Genomic DNA, 20,654 nt, shown 5'->3' with positions numbered 1-20,654 from the left:
CGTCTGTTTGACTGCGTGACAGTGTCAATGGGCGAACAAATTAAGGAACGTTTAGAGTGTGACGAATGTTAATGACCACATGAACACCAGCAGCACGAACACTCCTGTTGTGTTCTCAGTATTATCTTGATCTTTAAAGTATGTACTTTTTTGAGTATTGTTTTGATTGTTTAAGCGCTTTGTGACCCTGGTCTCGAAAAGTGCTATATAAATAAATATTACTTACTTATAGTGTGAGGTGTTGATGGGCATAAATGTGTGGATATGTAAAAGAATAAAGGTAACGAGGAATTCTGACTATAGTCAAATGAGAAAGAAGTCATTATATTTTTGGGACAAAGAACAGCAGCCTGTGTTGTTGGCAGCCAAGAGACTTGTAGCCAAAACCAATACACAACCAAGACACGACCAAGACAGTTGTCAAAACCAAGACAGTCTTCAAAACCAAGACACGACCAAGACAGTCGTCAAAACCAAGACACGACCAAGACGGTTGTCAAAACCAAGACACGACCAAGACAGTTGTCAAAACCAAGACACGACCAAGACAGTCTTCAAAACCAAGACACGACCAAGACAGTTTTCAAAAACAAGACAGTCTTCAAAACCAAGACACGACCAAGACAGTAGTCAAAACCAAGACACGACCAAGACAGTCTTCAAAAGAAATACACGAGACTTGTAGCCAAAACCAATACACAACCAAGAAACGACCAAGACAGTTGTCAAAACCAAGACACGACCAAGACAGACTTTAAAACCAAGACACGACCAAGACAGTCTTCAAAACCAAGACACGACCAAGACAGTCTTCAAAACTAAGACACGACCAAGACAGTCTTCAAAACTAAGACACGACCAAGACAGTTGTCAAAACCAAGACACGACCAAGACAGTCTTCAAAACCAAGACACGACCAAGACAGTTGTCAAAACCAAGACAGTCTTCAAAACCAAGACAGTCGTCAAAACCAAGTCACGACGAAGACAGTTGTCAAAACCAAAACACGACCAAGACAGTCTTCAAAACCAAGACACGACCAAGAAAGTCTTCCAAACCAAGACAAGACCAAGATAGTCGTCAAAACCAAGACAAGACCAAGACAGTCTTAAAACCAAGACGCTAGTCAAAACCAATACACGACAAAAGCAGTCTACAAGCAGATTCCCTTTTGTAAAATGTACAAAATAGTGTTGTTTCTTGCAACCTGTTATAGTTTTTGCTAGTCTTTGTCTTTGTTTCTGTCTTATTGTTTTTGATTGTTTTAGTCCATGTTTTCCTTAGTCTAGTCCAGTTTTAGTGTAACATTTTAAGTCGGAACATTTTGCCTTATTTTAGATTATCCTTGGTTACTTCAGTGTTGTGTTTAGAAATTAAACTGCTGAAATTTAAGTTTTTGTCAAGGCTAATTGATGACAAAATAATGAACTAACATTATATTATAAAGGAGAGGGAAAATTATCTTGTCAACTATTACACCCAAGACAATTGGAGACAGAGACTAAGATAAGACCAGAGACCATCAAGACTAAAACAAGAACCTGACTAGCAACCAGTGAGTGTAGTGAGCAGGTTATTGAAGTGAAACTTCTGGTAAATGACATCAAGTAAAGTACTTGAACTCTGTCTATGTTCCCATGTTTTTGCTGAGAGTTGTCTGGACATTTTTGTCCAAAGTTATAAATGTTGTATTGAGGATGGATGATTTGATGTTTTTTTTTAATGTCATGTAATTTTTTCTGACCACACTTCCCAAATTATATCGAAGCACTTGCGAAAAATAACTTTTCCAGTGATTTCTTAGCAAAAAACGCTGTTTCACTGTTCAAAGGCATCTTAGACGAGCCATTACAGCTATTTTTATGCACTTAAGAGTGAATCTTCAGTTACTGGCTTCAGAGATATTCAGTAATTACTGAAAATCAACAAATGCTCAAAACACAACAAATGGAATTATGGCAGAACGTAGATTTTGTTCAGGCAATTAGTGAAAGTTATTATGAACCAGGAATATTTGTATCTCAGTTTTCATGTGTGCATCCAAATTATTCTTGGCATTTCTGCAGAGTAAATAATAATTAAAAACTGCATTTTCTGTCTGAAATTTATTTTAGGAAAAATAATCAATACCTCTTATATTGTCATCATCACCACCAGCATCATGATACTTAGTCAGCACTTAGTGAATAATTCCAAGCTGTTTGGGTTCAGATATAGCTTCTCCATCTGGTCACGGGTGTGTCCCGTTAGGCTCTACCAGCTGGATGTTCATAGGACGACTAAAGAAACACTCGCCATGTCCTCATGAGCAGCCTCAACAAACTTCTGTCTTCTAAAGCACCGATCTAAGATGGATCAACATTGGTCGTCCACAGCTCACCTCCAACTCACACCTAAAGCGGTCATGGCGGAAAATAAAGCTTAAAAAAAACCCATCATAGGACTCACACGGAGAGCAAGATGCGTTGGTGATAGGATCGTTCATCCAGGAAAGCGCCTATAGAAGTAATTTCCATTTAAATCACTTTTAACTTCATAACTGCAGCGTGTGCACCAACACATCCCTCTGTCTCGCTAGGACTCCATCCACAGACCTTATGACAGAGACGTAGAGGTCTTGGCGAATCAGCTGGACCTTTATAAATGTCAATTTCAACATACGTTGTATTGCCGCAACTCAATTCCAAAGGTCTATGCACAACAGAAAAAAACACAATCAGATTTTACAAGGATAATGTAATTTGGTGAACTGATGATGCTTCAGCCTTATCACGGACAGAAAACCACTTTTGGTAGAAATAGTGTCTCTTAAATGGATCTTAGACCTCTATTGTACTCATCAGTATGTGTCTGTTTGTACTAAACTCTTTTCATTTAAATATTTACACTAAAAAATGTGCGCAAGCACTGCCCACTGAAAATGTTTCATTTTTCTTGTTTACCAGAACCACACCCACCCTGCTGTGATTGGTCAAGCGTTGAGAATGCTACCACGCGTCATCGATCCAAGAAGTCTCCACCTTCAAGGGACTTGTTATACAAACAAAGCAGGGCATGATTACAGCTGGCCAGAGGAGGAGTAAAGCCATTATTATGTCATAATGGACAAGCTCTCGTAACCTCTCGTTCGCTGACACTTCAGACGGTGGAGAACTTTATAAAGTAATAACTTCAAAACATCGGCATAATGAGGGACTTACTGCATCTTGGAGAGGAAGAAGGAATTGAAGTTGGGTTTTCACATTAGTTGCCCTGAAATGTAAATCCATCACACAACGCAAAAAGCAATGTGCGATTTTCTATGAATTATGTCCAACTCAAATATGATTGACTTCCTTTCTATCGGCGTCATTGCACTGATACCACAACAAAAAAGTATTGACATATTGTTAAACCCTCTTTGGAAGTGATCGGTTGTAGAAGATTCACGAAACATTGTCCAATATAACAAATGTAGACATTCTTCGTAGAAGTATTCTCTGTCTTGATACAAGTCTTAAAAGTCGCCAAAGAGTTAAAAGGACGCAGCACTGGACTCCCGGGAGAGAAAGGTTCAATCCTGTCGCCCTCGTCAGGGCCAGAACAGAGGAAAGCACTCTATTCTGCGCTAGTTCAATAAACCCCTCCCAAGACCGTCCAGCTCTTGGCCTTTTCCCTTTTGTGTGTCTGAGCGGCGATAATGGCAGACTGTCCGTCACGCAAGGTCTGACCCACATTCACCGGGTGAGGAGAAGGACGAGAAGAGGGATGACGGGAATATCTCACAAGCTAACCCGGGGGGACCAATCCCCTTTCGACTAAAACCTCTTGCCTCCTCGCGCAGACAAGGTTGAACAGGAAGCTGTAAAGACAAGGTTGCTGCCAGCCAGCGTCTTTAAAAACGGCGCTGGGATAGACTGAAAAATGACTTGCGCTTTCAACTAGCAGAAACCGTCTCATTAGGTTGGTAGGCCACAATGCACCGCTGACTAATTCATGGCCACTGAGACGTAGTTAAGTCGCTTTCAGCTGCGAGCTCTGGCTTTCTAGGACTGTATTCAGTGAGATCACACCCTCCATACAAAAAAGACATTGTCTTTGCCAGTCAGAGAGAGAGAGAGAGAGAGCGAGAAAGAGAGAGAGAGACGCCTCCAGCTACCACACCTTACTATGGCTACCACAAGGGACGCATAGAGTAGTGAGGAGGAAAGAGACGAAGGGCAAGACGAGATATAATCGGATCCTCAAATGATGGCAGAGAAAGAAAATTGCAGCTAAGACGTAGGGATAATTTTACGCTCGAGTTAGATCCCAGGAAAAGGTCATGTATAATATCCTCTGAATGCTTCACAGAAAACTTGCTTATGAGGCACCGACGCGCATTAAAACACAGATTACAGCGTCTCTTGAAAAAGAAGCATTAGGGACTTCAAATTTGTAGCAACTTACTAATATTAATGTAAATAACTAACAGCCACATATGGTTCCCTTCTGCTGCTGCCTCTCTCAGAGACTGAGTGCCCGAGATAAAGTAGTCCTTTCTTGTCCAAAACAGACTTTCAAAACACCCAAGAGCCGGTGGAGGGAGGCGTCATACTACTATCTAGAAAGGGATGAGTTTAGAAAAGTGAAATATCCAGAACCTAGTTTGATGACTGGATGGCAAAAAGGGTTATTTATGGTGGAATAGAATCATTTTGTAAGTGACTTAAAGCGACGGACGAATCCAAAAACCTGACGGAACATGTTACCCAGGCAAATATGTACAGAAAGAAACTTCGCTGAGAATAAATGCAAAACCTAAAAATGGCAAATCCAACATTTTGAATCAAGAGACTGAAGCAGATGATGAAATGTTTAAAAATGAATTTTAACTCAACCTTCGCCTTCACCAGTAGATTACATTATTCAGCTTCACTCAGTCAAGCTAAAATTGTCTTTGATCGAATGTGGGATTTCATAGGGAATAATAAATGGCACTGCGGAGGTGTCGGGACAAACAACGACAGAAACAAAAGGTGTCACGTTGAACATTGTGTGAAGCCACTTCAACTCCACAGAGGCTCCAGAAGACAAAGGGTGCCAGTGAAAGAGTGGGAAAGAGAATATATTTATAGTTATACTGAATAACAGTGCTTGGGAACAACTGTTAAACACTCGCTTGTGAAGGGCCTTGCAAAAGCTATTCAACTGGTTTGACTGCTTTGTATTATAAACAGTGTTAATCAAGTTGTTGATCAAATTACTTTATATTAGTCACTAAGTTACAGTTAATAGTTACTAGTTTGGATAGTAACTCAGTTACTTTAAAAAGTTGGGGAAAAAAATGGTAAGAGAGGAAGAACAATCCATTTCAGTCAGTCAGTGTTGGAGTAAAAAACTAAATCAGAAGAAAGTAAGAACAATAAATTAAATTAAAAAAAATAAAAACATTAATCTCAAACAAGGATGGTGTATTACAGATTGGAATGGAATTGTTCTAATAATAACGACGGTAGAGGTTTTAAGAAGAGGTTTGGAAAAAATATGAGGTGTGATGGAAAATAAAATTGAAGTAAACAAATCTATAACAAATAGTGTGTACAAACAAATTATAAATAACAATAAAAACTTACAGATTGAAGCAATTCTGTTGTTTACCGACAATTGTTGAACGTAGCGAATGCAGGGTTTGAAGTGCTCTACCAAGTGAGCTTATTGAGTTAAATGGTGCTAGGTTGATAACATGGTATATAACACAGAGGATGGATGGACAAGAAGGATTTTGTATGTTCACGTTGACCTTCGAAACTGTAGTACTGGGTAATGCACTTGAAGTACTAAGTAAGATGGTGCCTGTTCAGTTCGCAGTAATGATAAAAGCGTTTCGACTTACAAAGCTAGCAAGTATAGCATTTAGTTTAAATTAAGTAAAAATAACTAAAATAGATACATCGATTATGTAATACAAACGTTTTAAAATGTTGATTCTTTAAACCAGATTCTTGTGTATTAAATGCATTTACAATTTCTGCATTCACTTTCTTTCATCAAGTACATTTCACCCTTTTGTTGTTGTAAAGCAAATAGTTGTTTTTCTTTTTTTTAAACTCCTGCTACAGAAAAACAACGTCTTTGGTAATCCAAATGGATAAAATAATGTGTTGTTTTCTTCCTCCTGCTCAGTTTGAATCCGCTCTCTGAGCATCCTCCATAACTCTCGGTGTCCTTCAAATGTCCTTGAGTGACAGTGCAACTGCGGCGTTGCTTAACTGTGACTGTGGGAGGCTCCCAGTGTGTGGGTGACTTCTGCCTGGCTTCACATCTAGCTGTCGCTTATCTCAATCATGCACACTTCTGCCATGGCGTCCACCAACGCCCAATCCGTCTAGCACTGCTGTCAAATGCAGCAAAATCACTCTTTTTCATTTGCCTGTGCCTCACTTTTTGTTGTTTTTTTTTCCCCCAGCAACAAAAGCATTTTTCCGAGACTGTCAACCAGATGATGATGTTTCCCGGCTGCTTAGAGAAAAGGCCAAGGACATGTTTGATGTCTTGACAGTGCTTTGTCATGGAAATTGAGATAATTATTCTCCAAATTCCTTCAAAAAGCCTTTTTTTCAGGACTCAGGCAGGTTATCTCAGGCGAAGGTGTGTTTCAATGCACCCGTATCAACAATTATTAAACCTAAAAAATGATTCCGGCTTCTCGACATAAGGTGCCAAAATTGCCTGATGAATTCTGTTGCCGATAATCAAGACGAATAACTGTCATTAGCAACAAAGAGGTGCGTGCAGACAGAGAAACAAACACACTCTCCGTCCCTCTATCTGTGGAGAAAACACCACAAATAATAGAATAATTTAAGGGAGAAAAACAGTTATTCAGAAGCCACAAAATGTGGTTCTATGTTGATTAGAAAACAGAGCATGTTTAATTTGTATCTACTCTTCAAGGATGCAAGATTAGAAAGATCACCAGAAAGAAAGAAAAAAGAAGCTACAATAAAAACAAAATACACTACGTGAACCACTCAACCTCCTTCATGTGAGGTCGAAGCAAGAGAACATGAAGCAAATATTAAATATATGATGTGAAGCCGTAAAGCATTGTCAGCAAGTATGTATATAATGTCCGAGAGAGTCCATTGTTTTTAGCAGCTGGTTGTATTGATTTTTGTAGCCATTGACAACCTGTTGTTTAGCTTTCCATTAACAACACACACTCAAACACAGATAGGTTTTTGGTGCGTTTTAGTCAGCGATAACGATAAAATATGGACTAAAAAGTGCTAAAATGAATATATAAATAGTTTGCCCGTTAAATTTGAAGCAATAATCCATCTAAAGCACAATGAGATTTACTGAGAAAGTAGAAAACCCTCCACCTGTACATGCGACTTTAAATACTGTCACAACTCCTGCAATATTAAAAATGACCTTTTAGTAACAGTGAACAATCTTTCTACCTCGACCACTTGCAGCATCATTAACACGCCCACTGTTGCCTTCAGGGACCTCCTCATTCCAGGTGGCAAAATTTAAAAATACATTTAAATATAATATTTGGAAGCTCTACTTGATAAGTGAGGTCCCAATCAGATTATAGAAACAATAATACAAATATTAACATGAAGATTTTGTTGTACTTTCTTTCATCAAGTATCTTTCATTGACATAATTCAAGTGATATATGTTGATAAAATGTTGAAATTAAAGGTGCACCCTACTAAAAATATTATTATTTTTTACTGGAACTTTTCAATAGCTATACTCTGGTAATGCCATTTGTGGCCTCAATGCTGTTATGCAATCTAACGGGAATGACGCATTGAAATTAATGGCGTGTAAAGAACAGATTCATTACAGTTAATCATTATTGCTTATTCAATACAGTTTAATCAGGAAGGGCCATATTTGCCCTTTCACTTCAGAAACTTAAAGCTAGTTATCATTCCTATATGTCAATGATACTCGTCAAGTCTTATTCTACTAACAGTTACCGACACTTTGTTCCTCTTCCGAGGTTCCTTTTCAAAACCTTCTGAACATTTTCAATGGACTGAATAAAGCTAATTAGGCAGCCTGTCTGTTCCTTCCTTGCCTGGAAAGTGGAGGAAGACAGACGCTGATATTAAAAGGGGTGTAGGAGGAAAACAGGAAATTGCATTTCCCTTTTCCATTCCGCGATCAATGGCGGTTCACAGTCATGTAGGCTAGCTCCTGCCGACGACAAACCACGCACACACAACTGTGCACGTAGAGAGAGGACATAATGATGGAGAGAGAGAGAGAAGGAGGTGAATATCGCAGCAGTAAAAGTAGCTTTAAATGATTTATGAGGTGAAACAAGACTTGCCATTAGTTTGTTTAGAGATCCATACATAACAATTAAAGTAAATTAGGAGAGGGGAGCGTGTCGGGCTCTCAAGGCTTCCTCTGGATTGAGCCGCTTACCTTCCCCAGCGTCCTTGCATCCTAGCACCAGCACCTGGCTGACTGACTCCCCATCAGATATGAACACCTGGTAGTCCTCCCCAAATAAGCCCTCCCCCTCCACGGCCAGCAAACACCCCTGATCCATCGCTGAGCTACGACCAGACCTGCGGACGCCACCGAGTCAAGAACAACATTTCAGCGGTGGCCACTATTGACATCATTTTCCCTCCCACTGACACATCACGCCCCAGTGGTCGTCGGATATAGATTACACACTGAACACACACAAAAAGATCTTGACTAACGGCATCCTCTCTTATGCTCGCTCACAATCTCAACCTTGCATCTGCACTCTTCACCAAAAGCATGCTTATTCACAGTCGGCGCTGGCAACCAGCGCTGGAGGCGGGAGAAGCACTTCCCTCTTCCACACTTTCTCTCCTCGCTCCATCTTGCTCTGCCCATCTCTGAGCTGCTTTGTCTGAATAGGTTTCTGTAAAAGGCCAGAGATGAAAAAGCCTCTCTCTCTCTCTCTCTCTCTCTCTCAATGCGAACGAGATTGCAGAAGAAAAAGAAAAAAAAAAAAAGCTCAAGCTGCTGCAAAAATTTCTCCGTGCTATGGTGTTTTTGGAAAAGGTATAAGTAAACTCAGCAAATGATTGCTTTTTTTGTTGAGTGTTCTGGAAGGAATTCAGACACTTGTCTTTTAAGTAATACTTAATTATAATTGGTTTAAATACATGGAGAGGGGAGACAAAAAAGGGACGAAAAAAGTATAAAGGTAAAAGAAAGAATGAATTGATTTTGTTTATAGCAAAAGTTAGGTTTTCCTAAACTAGCGACCTTTACACCTAATACCAAAGTTAGTCACTAAAGCCACATGAAAAGAACATTCATCCCTCGCTTCCAGAAATACATATGCAGTGATGGAGGTCATTCACCTTGACCCTGAGTCAACACAAGGGATAGCACAAACCCATTGTTTTCAGGCCTTCGGGTCTCCTTGACCCTGAGCTAGCACAAGGGTTAAGCTAGATTGTTACAAAGGTTCTAGTTGGAAATATAATAAATAACCTAAACATATAATAATCTGATCCTTGTTCAGTTACCAAAATGTCCAAAAAGTTGAATTCTGTTCAACTGTTTTTGCTAAATTACAGACATACACCAAAAACAACTCCAAAGGTTAGGGTAAAAGCCCTTTTTTTCACGTCTCCAAATATCACAATTGATTATGAGGAAAATTCCTTTAAATCAGGGTCCCTCAGGGCAGGTTTAAAGATGGCATTATATTTACAGACCAGCCAAAATACCAAAAACAAAATGCCACACATGCACATGGACATCTTCCTTCCTCCATCTTCATTCCTGAATGGCACCAAGGGGTAGTTTAAAAAAAAAAAGGGGGTAAGACTTCTTCCACAAACCGTTTGCCAAAAGTCACCCAAGAGACACAAAGCTGTTAAAAAACTGATAACACACGACGACTGAAGAGCTGCAGATTGTAGGAGAGTATAGGGGGCGGTTGCTGGACTATCACCGGTAGTATTTGTAGAAATTCTGTTACGGTAAGTAATTGTACTAATAACTGAGGGAAAAGTCTGAGAAAAAAAACTGTTCTTGCCTTGGCTTGGCTATCTATTATCCAGATTACGCGATAAAAATTCCATTACTCCGTCACGTTAACAAGAATAACCCAAAACCAAACTGCACTATTTCTGACTCTGTAGACTGAGAGATAAAGATTATCATGAGACATATCTGACAGTGCAAGTCTTCTTTGACTGGGTCAAACAATACATTCTATCAACTGGATCAAAGATGGCCCCTGTGTCTGTGGTGGAGGTTTGAAAAGGATGGCGAGGATTTGTAGGTGAGCGGAGGTTTTAATGCAGGCACTTTATTGGATGCAGGAAGATCATTAGTATTAGGTCGTAGGGATTTACGGCCAGGCTTTAGTGAGGATAAGAACCTTGGTAGTTTTACTTTTAGCTGACAAAGTCTTTGACAGGAAGACTGAGTGAGCTCCCTTTTCGTATTCCAGGACTTGGACTTTATAGTGAGTGGATAAAAGGTGGGAATGACACTAACAAGCGAGTACGACACAACTGTCGTACTGTTTGTTTAGTTTTACAGCTTTCTCGTTAAAAAACAGGCGAAACAAATGTACATGTCTATACAGAGTCTGAAGAAAGAAACGAGAAACAAGACTTTGTTGAATCCATACCCCCCCCCCCCTCTCTGCAGAGAGGAAATCAAGCATCCTTTGCTGTCTGCAGGTAAATGCCACCAGAATGGATGAGTTAGGAATCAATAGAGAGGCGAACTTTAAACATTGTTTACTTGGTTTGCTTCTCTGAATCTGCCAATTGGATCTTGAACGATTCAGCTACATTTTACCCAGAGAGCCTTTTTCCTTTTTCCAATATTTCCCACCAGAAAAGCCTTGTTTTTGTTTGTTCAGACTCCTAAAGTCAGTGAGCTTGTATGCTTGAATCTCTTGTATGCAATCATCCTACTGCACTGAATGGCTGAAAACATAAAGGATCATTTGCTCGTGCAAACAAATATAAAAAACAATGCTAGCATTTTCTAAGAGCCATGGAGATGTTCAATGTTTCTGTGACTGCATAGGTAGAAAGTTCACATCATTAAGTTCTGGGCAAAGATAGAAACATTGGCCTAAATCAATAATAGGAGTGTATGTTTTGAGAAAAAGGAGATCTATTGTATCTTTGGTGGGTAATGATGGTGCTTCAAAGACTGAGTTGCATTGTACATTTATGGATTCAGAAAAAGAACTGTGGGCAGAGAGACCCTTAAACAGGAGGTCAGGAATGGTTCATCTTGTATACTGTGTGTTTTAAAAATGATTATTTTTTATTGCATTGTAAAGCCAAAGTAGAAGAAAATCATGTCAAAATTAGGATCAAATGCCTCGGTCCGGTCCCAGGCCAAGTGGTTGGAAGCCACTATTTGACTGCATAAGATCTAATACAGGTATCCTTGTGCAGCCTTTGTAAAAATGAGGGCCATGGAAATAGAAGTGTGTCATCAACTACTACATTGATTCACAAACCATTTGAATCTAGAATCAGTTAGCAAGGTGCAATAGCTATCGCTGAAAATAATCAGCTCTGGGTTTTGACCCATTAATCCTTCCAGTAGGAGATGAAACAATATCCGGCCTATTTTACTTTAAATACCAATACAAACAACTACACATTTCCTTATTGACACTACATGGCATTATTCATATTGAATACTTAATAAATATCAAATAATCTAAATTAACATTTTGTTAATACATTAACATTGTTTTAAGCTTAAGATTGTTGCTTAACAACAAACCGTTTCCTTATTAACTGTATAACTGGAAAGTATCGTCTTATGAGAGAATGTTAAAACGATCGGGTTGAAAACATGGTATGGAATCTGTTGTTTTTTTTATAAACAATTATCGTGAGTCATGGAATGACACAGTTTATCAGGATTTTCTGTATCCCATATCACCCGATCCTAGTACCAGCAACGGGCTAAAGGCGGCTAAAACAAAACACAAGCAAAGAAACCTGATCTCATCCTGCCATCATAACCGTCTAAACATCATCTTTGCCACACTAATGCCACGTCCTCGTCTATATTAAGCTGCAGATCAATAAGGAAGAATAATGTTGCTGTAATGTGACCTCATCCCAACTCTGGTACCAGGATGAATACGTAATTTTAAGACCTCCCAGAGACCCAGCCGTACCAGGGATTAAAATCAATCAAATGTGACAGAAGAGCAATTGAGCTGGGTGCCATCTTTACGATGCCTGTGTTTCTGCCATGTCCTAGGAAATTTGATTAGCAGAGGCCAGAGGCAAGCTGGAATCAAGAGAGAAGACAGAGACATCCTTGGTGGATATGATGTTTGAGAGGGCAAAAGTGTCCTGCTTAATGAGGGCAGACACATTTACACGAGGGGATTCAAACCAGAGCACCGACCACAGCCTTATCAAGCATTTAAAATGTAGCTTTTCATTACTGACGTGTACTTTTCACAGTAGAATAAACTTGTCTCTGCCGATTAGCTGAGTAGGGGATTGCAAAAAAAACAAACACAATGTCACTTTTAGAGGAGAAACTCAACTAGCGTTGGTTTAGGTCAACAGGAAGACAATTTAATAATGCTTCATCTGGGATTTCGGATCTGTTTCAAAATAAAAGAATACATCCTTTATCATCGCAGATGTGCGGTTATTCTTGTGAAACCAGTGGGCGAATACGACAACATTTTTGTACAATCGTTCTTTTGCAATTACATAAATGTGTTGATTTAAGTGTGTCTTGACCATTTTACATATATATTGACATTAGAAAATATGCTTTTCTTTTCTGGAGACTAAATCTAAATCTATAACCACACACAAACCTGCTTTGATTGGAGAAGCATCGAGCTTTGTCACTGCACATCATCAATCCCGGAAGTCTCCACCTCCAAGAGACTCGCTGTACAAACAAAGCGGGGCGTGATTACAGCTGGCTGGAAGAGGAGTGAAGCCGTTAATACGTCATAATGGACTCTGCTCTCGTAACCTCTCGTTCGCTGAGATTTTAGACGGAGGATAACTTTATAAAGTAATACATTTAAAAAATGGTCATGATGAGGGACTTACTGCATCTTCAGAGTCAGGAGAGGATTACAAATTATTATTTTTTTAAGGCCAAATTCAAGCCATGATGTGTCAGCGTGAAGATTCAACTGGTGGTGACGATAATAACAGTGACTGACATGAGTAGCGGCCAAGGAGGCGCAGGTGCAAAGACACAAGTGTCTTTGGCTTGTGTCAAAGTGCAACATGACAGAAGACTTATTGAATGTGAGGTCACATCTCCTCTGGTGATTTCAAAGAAAAGATTCGGGGAATGAAGACAGCCATTTCTATTAATGGTCTCTTGAAAATAGCAAAATTAGCATTTTGGAAAACAAATATATATAGTATACTTACAAATACATATGTATCATTTAACACTTGCTTCAAGTAGCTTTGATGCAGAAGGTTGATGCAAGTATGAGTGGGAGTAAAAGTAAAACAGTCATCCTTCACTTAAAGAGTGGAAAGATAAATACACTATTTGTATCACAGCGTTCATTTTCTACCATCATCACACATTAATGTAAGTACCCTCTTTTGTTAGGTGTGAATTAAATACTACATATAGAGAGTATTCATCTTTTCTTAAAGGCTTTTAATATTGACTTATGAAAAAAATACTTCTTAAGGTTCTCATTTTTGACTAATGGAAATGAAAGACATATTTATATCAGGTTCTATTTGAAATATTGACTCCACTTAACAACGCCATATAGAGATATCTAAAAATGACAACAGCTCCATTAGACTATAATTATGTCATACTTTAAATCAGAGTCAGCATAAACTAATGATATTCTTGTGGAAAATTCTCATTTCATTTTTCTATTTCTTTTCACAATTTGAATTAATTAAATTACCGTGATTTCCCCTGCAATTTTCACATGCTTACCACCCTTCATCTTTATTATTATGCAGGTTATCAATTGATTCCAGGGGTTAACAGCTTCCAGGAGTCGCTGTAGTAGGAAGCGAAGAGCGAGACAGAGATGATGAATGTAATTCAAAAATAGTAAATAAGATCCCGGAACAAGATGTGGTGGTATTGCAACAAAAGCTGGATGTCAACATCCATTAAATGGATAAAAAAAAGGAAAGTTGGATTTTGTTGTACACATTCGATTTGTTCATAATACACACACTCTCACAATCAAAAAATGCATATGAGATGGGGGTCGGGATGAGGTCGGAGACGGCAGCGTAAATAATTGACCCAATGTACAGAGATGACACAGTAAATAAAAGCAAATGGCAATAACTTAATTAGACCAGACAATAAATGTTCTGGTTTTTATCTTAACTATCATATTGGATTGAACTGTTTAAAGAAAAAACAATAATATAATTTATGTTAATATTCAAGTGTGCTCTACAAACCAAAAATGACATTAACAATGCAACAATATATATTTAAGGAAATATGAAGTATCTCTGTTTGCTGACTTATATACTGGTCTGGAAAAGCGCTATATAAATACAAATTACTTACTTACTTACTTACATATATTCTATGTTGTTCAATTATATGTTGAGGGCTTTTTTGATTTATATTTTTGTGTATGAAGTGTTCTCAGTAGTAAATAACATCACGTTTACTGTCAATATACTCAAAGCATTTATTCCAAACATGTAATCACCACTGTTATCAGAATCTAATCTGTTCCAAGATGATCCATCACTTTTTTCCTCCCAGACGCCGTCACAGCTAATAGAATATTTAAACTGCATACAAGAAATATTATTTCCAATTATATTTGCTTTTCACAGCTGCCAAATTCTCATTTTCTAATGGGGGGCATATTGTAATTGCTTTTTCCGTCGCTCACCAAATGAACATTATGGGGACCAATTTTTCTAATCTCGGAGCACGAAACTGTATCGACAGTCATTTTTGACTCCATTAGTCCACTGTTTAATTCGAACATCGCCTGATTGTTTAGTACACATGTATTTCCCAGCTGCTTGGAAAGTCTACTGTCATCACCATTATGCTGAACATCCTCTAACAAGATGTCTGCGTTTCAAAATGTCACAGGGACTATGATCCGAGTTTTGGCTTTCTTGTCAAAGCATCGATTCAGACGCAGCAGAAGTCCCGGACGCCCCTGAACTACTTCATGGGACGCTGACAGACGAGGCGAAGGGAAAGGGAGATCGATGTTCTGCTGCAGCCTGGTTTATTCCACTGCGAGGACAAAGCGAGTTTAAGCAGAGGATGACTATGAAGAGGCACATTTGGAAGGCAGCACAGAGCTGATGCTGTCTCCCTCTGACCTTCCTCTGCTAAACCTCTTCACAAACACCTCATCTATTGTCGGAAATGATTGTGTGGTTAATCTGCTGCGCACATTCCCCCCATTTATGCATGGATTGGGAGAGAGAATGGAAGTTTCACAGAAGATGAGATGGAGGAAACGGCTTGTGCAGGTGTCGATGTGACACATCTGTAGGCATCTATAGAATAGTTGTAGTTGAAATCCTTCATTTTTATCCTTTCAGAGATGCTCAAGACTAAAGATTAATATGTGTTATAATATTAATATTTTTTTTTTTTCGCATTGCAATCAAGGATTTTGCAAAGGGGGCTTAACCATGGATTGCAGGGGATTAAGTAAGATTTAAGTAAAGCAGCAATAAGCAACATTTTCAAACATTCTTTGTTCATATGTTCGCCCAGAAAGTCTGACTATCATGTGACCACCTTTGTAGCAGAGGGTCAGAGTGTGTTGTCTGATGAAGGTCAAAGATGCAAAAAAATGTCAATTTGGGGATTTTAAGGAGGATGAAAGACGTCAGTGTCTTCCATTAAATTAGCTATATTTGCCATGATAACTGCAGCCATGTGTGCACACTTACACATACACACTCTTTGGAATTAAAACCAGACAATGCTGAAATTAAATGAATAACCATCCACTAAATATCTTCCAAAGTACATTCATGTACATTTTCCTTGATCCTGTATATGCCCAGCTTCTTAAGAAACACTTAAGTTCACCAGAGGGTCACTGTTTTTGCCCAAAAAACTGCTTTGAGAAGAAGCAAAGACTTGAACATATAAGAAACGAGGGCATAGCATGAAATATACAAAGTGCTCCAAGTACAACCATAATGAGTTCAGTGGAGATAAGTCCAAATACTGCAATATTAATGCAGAAAAAAAAGAAATAGTAAAAAAAAAAGTTAACACAAGATATTCCCTTTATGACTAAAATCAACTAGTTAAAGTAACAGCAAACAGGCATGAGTAACATGTCACAATTGTGTGTATTTGACAACACAGTTTGAGGTGATTAACTTTGATATTACTGGCAAGGTCGTTCAGCACAGAGTAAAACCTGTGAGCAGCTGTTGAATTCAGCTCAAAATAAGATAAAAGGCTAAATAAACAGGGAGAATGAGCAACAGAACCTTACAAACATATGGTGAACGTATACGTCCAGCAGCACGACGACCGCAGAAGAGTTGAAAAACAAGCCAACGTGGCACCAGTGCCGCCATTATCGTGACGGAATTATGTTGAAAACTATTAAGGAACTTGTGCTTCCGTGAGTATTAGCTCGTAACACCTGGAGCACCATTCAAATGTTGAGTCGGTAATCCAATGTCTTTCATTCCAAATCTGCACCTCAAACACACACAAAACCTTTTTTCGCTTTCCTGGACAAGGTGAGACTTTTCTTCCTCACAGGGAGATGATGCATTAACATGCTGTCCGACAACTGTTTTGGCTTGCAAGTGCTTAAAAACAAACTGGGACCGGCTGCAAATGCAGGAAGGATCAAATTTTTTTTTTTTTTTTTTCTCACCACTTCCACCCGCTGAATGCAAATCAACAGCGGGGATGTGAATCTTCGGAGAAACTTTCTGCCCTTGACACATTTCACAACAGTTGCTGTTGAAAATGAGAAACGCTAGACTGAGACAAATGTACAAATGAAGGAGTGTTTCTCAAGCGACGCTTTAACAATCCATCTTCTTTCTCTTCAGGTTGTCCAGGGTTATATAAAAAAAGTCATGTGTTGACAACCATGAGTCACTTTTATCTATGGAGAGGCCTTAGAGCTAGTAATAGGTATATTTTTTATCAGTTTTAGTGACAAGAATAGTTGTTAATAGGGCAGAGAGTGCCATCTAGTGGGTTTTATAAATATGACGATACTGCTTGATGAAGCTTCATCAACCCCTCACTGCCGAGAGCAGTTTTATATATTATTGTATATATTTTTGTTTCACTTTGTATTATACACAGAAGAATATAGACAGTAAATAAAATATAAATTACCTACAATAACGTAATTTGCTCTCTTTTTCGTGGCCATGTAAATAGCTAAAAAGATGTTAAAAATGACTTTGTGCATTTCATGAGCGGTCAAAAATATAAAAGTTAGTAAAAAAATATATATGTTTTTCTGTAAATGTGAATTTAAATTCTACTTGTTTGTCTTTTTACAATTGAAAGTTCTACTCTAAATTTGTAACCAACATCCCAAAGTCTAAAAAAAACATTTATTTTATATCATCATGACAATCATGTTTTTAATTATATTTTTCTTTTCATAAAACTTGTGATTTATACCCATCCTGCATCCCCTGCATGTTCTAACTTCGAGCCCAACTGTTGGTTTCTTAAAGTAATATGCACCTATCACAGAAACGTCTTATTATCAACAGTACTATTTGGTAATAAAATTGTACTTAAGTATGTGAGGCAAACGCATTATTAATCTAAAAAAAAAAGGAACTTACACAACCATCTGCTTGTCTAAGACAAATCGCTGACCTTTTTTTAAGACATTTAGTCATAAAAATTCTCCGAGCAAAGCCGGAGCTGTGAGGGTTACTCGTTGTAAGGTTACGAGCTGCATTATTGAGCGGCTCGGCTGATTTTAAAGATGGTCGAAGTCCTATTAAGTGTGCCATGGTGCACAAAGGTTGGATGGTTTCAAAAACCTGTGTTTCAAAAAAAAACTAGAAAGCAACATGAGATCATCAGCACAAGTGTGTAAAAGATAATTGGTGCCAAAAAAGGGATTATGGAGAATTTGGATTGCACTGCTATTTTTTTCAACCTCTTCTATTTACTATCAATTAAAATCCAAAGTATGCAAGCAAATGCTTATCCAGGGGTAAACAAAGGTTGCTTTACTGCACAAAATGCTGGCTAAGAATCACGCCGGTGCAGAAGCTGTTCCAAACCCACCTGCCGTCTGATTTAGTTTCTGCAATTCAAGTGAGACGTTCAACGTTTTGCTGCTTCAACATCCCATTCCAAGAAAAAAAAGGTAAAATGGAACCTATAGTTTTTGTCTTGCTTTGAAATGTGCTTCACTGCGGAGAAGAGAGCGAAACAAAGTTAGCAGTTATGAGGGATTAAAGACAACATTGGCGAAGACGTGGGGACTTTCCACAGCAGAGAACAACTAATGAAACCAGTAAAACACAATCTCGCCCCCCTGCTGTGCAGCCCTGCAGTCCCCGTCTATGAATATTCAAGGTTTTGTTTCGGCGTGTTCATCTCTAACTTGAGATTCAGGCAGGAGTCAGTAATTGATGCTGACTAAATACACTGTTGCCACCAGCTCAACTGTTTAGACATCAGATACGGATTCGGGGACCAAATCTGTTTAATAATTTACTTAATGAATTCTGGGGGATCTTTAATGTAGGAGTTTATCAGAGAATACAAAACAGTCTGGATGTTTAATAAAAGTTGACTAAGAATCTGTGTAGCATGAATAATGCTATAACATACCAGCTAGTTTAGCAAGTTGCTAACGGTGCTAGCTTTAATAATTCTGAGGTTAAATTCATAACCCATTAATTTCAATTAAATAAAAAATATATATAAATAATGTATTTTCTAATACCAAATCGCATTTTTGTTTAAAAAACTAGTATTTCTCGGGGGATTAAAGATATATCTATCAGCTATTCAAAAATGTATACTTCATAATAAATAAATAAAAATAATTCTATATTTAGACTGAACCTACTGTGAATTAAATTCATTTTATTTTATTGTTTTTACATTTTATAAGGCAAAGGTTATTGGTTAAGTTAATGGTAAAACTTATGGCAACTTATGACAACATTATTAAATAGTGAATGTTTAATGAAGCTTCATGAAGCATTAGCATTATTTTTTAGAGTCCACTAGATGCCACCTAGTGAGCTCCAAAAATATGACACCGTTTCATGAAGCTTCACTTATATAGAGTTTTACAAACCTCATTTTTAGAAGGGTTTAAGTCAAAACACTTTCTACATTCTTCAAAAATCGAATGTAATTTAATTTTGGCTCTTAATTTTGGAAACTCAACTATGTCTAAGTAGATTTTGCGACTCTATAACAGTTTAAAAAATAAAGGCTGCGTCACTTTGTCAAGGAATTCTAAAACATTATGAACACTGGATTACAATACACAATCTTAACATCTTCTATAAAGTTTTAAAATGCATTATAATGTATCATCAACTTATTATATTAAGGACTTTCGTAGAAAGTGTTAAAAATCAAATTCTTCAGCTCTATTTTTCCCGTCAAAAACTGCCATGGATATGAAAGAAAGTGTTTATTTCATACAAGAAAGAATGTGTTTTTGAAGCTTGTGTTATTGAAACTTCAACCAGAGCCTCACGGGAATACTAAAGACGGCAGAACTTTCAAACCATCAATACAAAGTTCTCATTCTTTGATCAATCTTTTAAATAAAAACATGGATTTATAAGAAAGGCTACTTGCAGAGATGCTCGTCTCCAGAGCCTTAGTCTCGACTGTGAAAATATTTTTAACAGTATTTAAGTGAGAGGGCCCCGCCGATGTGCAAACTCATCTTCTACCTGAGGACATGTTCGTCATGAGTGGCTGGTGACCTCTTGCTGTACTTTTTTTTTTATGTTCACATTGATCAGGCCCGGCAGGATTCCTGCAGCAATACGATAGTTGGAGCTGATCTTTCTTGGTGATGGCTTTTGGCATCCTGCTGTGCAGGGAGGGGAGCAGATAGGCTGCTGCACCGCTGGACAAATGCTCAGACTCTCCCTCTGGCCAAGCAGATGCCAACCCAGAAAAGAAACTGTACGCCAAGAAAGCAGCTCAGCCTGTGATGGAAGGCCACCGGAAAAAGAAACACACACACACCTCTGATCAACATCAACAACGGCACATTAATTAGAAACACTGTCCACGCAGAAAAAGCAGTGCTTGTTTTCAAACAAACACTGAAAAGGTCAGATGCTGAACGTATGGCCGGTGGCTGCGGTGTGCATGCCAAATAAGGTTAACACGTAGTTCAGCCGCCTAAGAAAAACACCGCTAAGTGGGGTCATGACAGGATTTGGTCCCATTAAGAATGCATGAAATAACAATTTTGTTTTCTTCCGGCGGATTCAAAAATAACTTTATTTACCTGCTGTTTTCTGCACAAACAGTGATGAGTCATGAGCCGCCCTAACACATGTAATAATATGGGGGGAAACTAGAATGCAACGCCTTTCCTAGTCACAAATCACGAAAATAAAACATGAATCTATTCGGTTAATAATCAAAATGATCATAAAAATAGATTAAGAGTGAGCACCTAATCATATTTTCTAAGATTTGCGTATTCATTA

The 20,654-nt window shown here is 38.3% G+C and overlaps 1 protein-coding gene across 3 annotated transcripts in view; it reads right to left on the bottom strand.

The window, feature by feature from the left end:
• Positions 1-20,654, bottom strand: part of srcin1a (SRC kinase signaling inhibitor 1a) — a 136,879-nt gene that overhangs the window by 103,911 nt on the left and 12,314 nt on the right. The window contains exon 1 of one of the 3 annotated variants that reach the window (XM_087808592.1): positions 8,416-8,551. The exons of the other annotated variants lie outside the window; for them this stretch is intronic. Coding sequence (XP_087664718.1) covers positions 8,416-8,542 — 127 coding nt within the window. The 5' untranslated portion in view covers positions 8,543-8,551. Of the gene's footprint in view, positions 1-8,415; positions 8,552-20,654 lie in introns of those variants that run through there. 3 annotated transcript variants of the gene reach the window in all.

The sequence above is a fragment of the Callionymus lyra genome, chromosome 15 (assembly GCF_982586985.1).
Source record: "Callionymus lyra chromosome 15, fCalLyr1.hap1.1, whole genome shotgun sequence".
Lineage (NCBI taxonomy): Eukaryota > Metazoa > Chordata > Actinopteri > Syngnathiformes > Callionymidae > Callionymus > Callionymus lyra.
The sequence above is the reverse complement of the archived record's forward strand: the minus strand, read 5'-3'. Positions and strand labels throughout refer to the sequence as shown.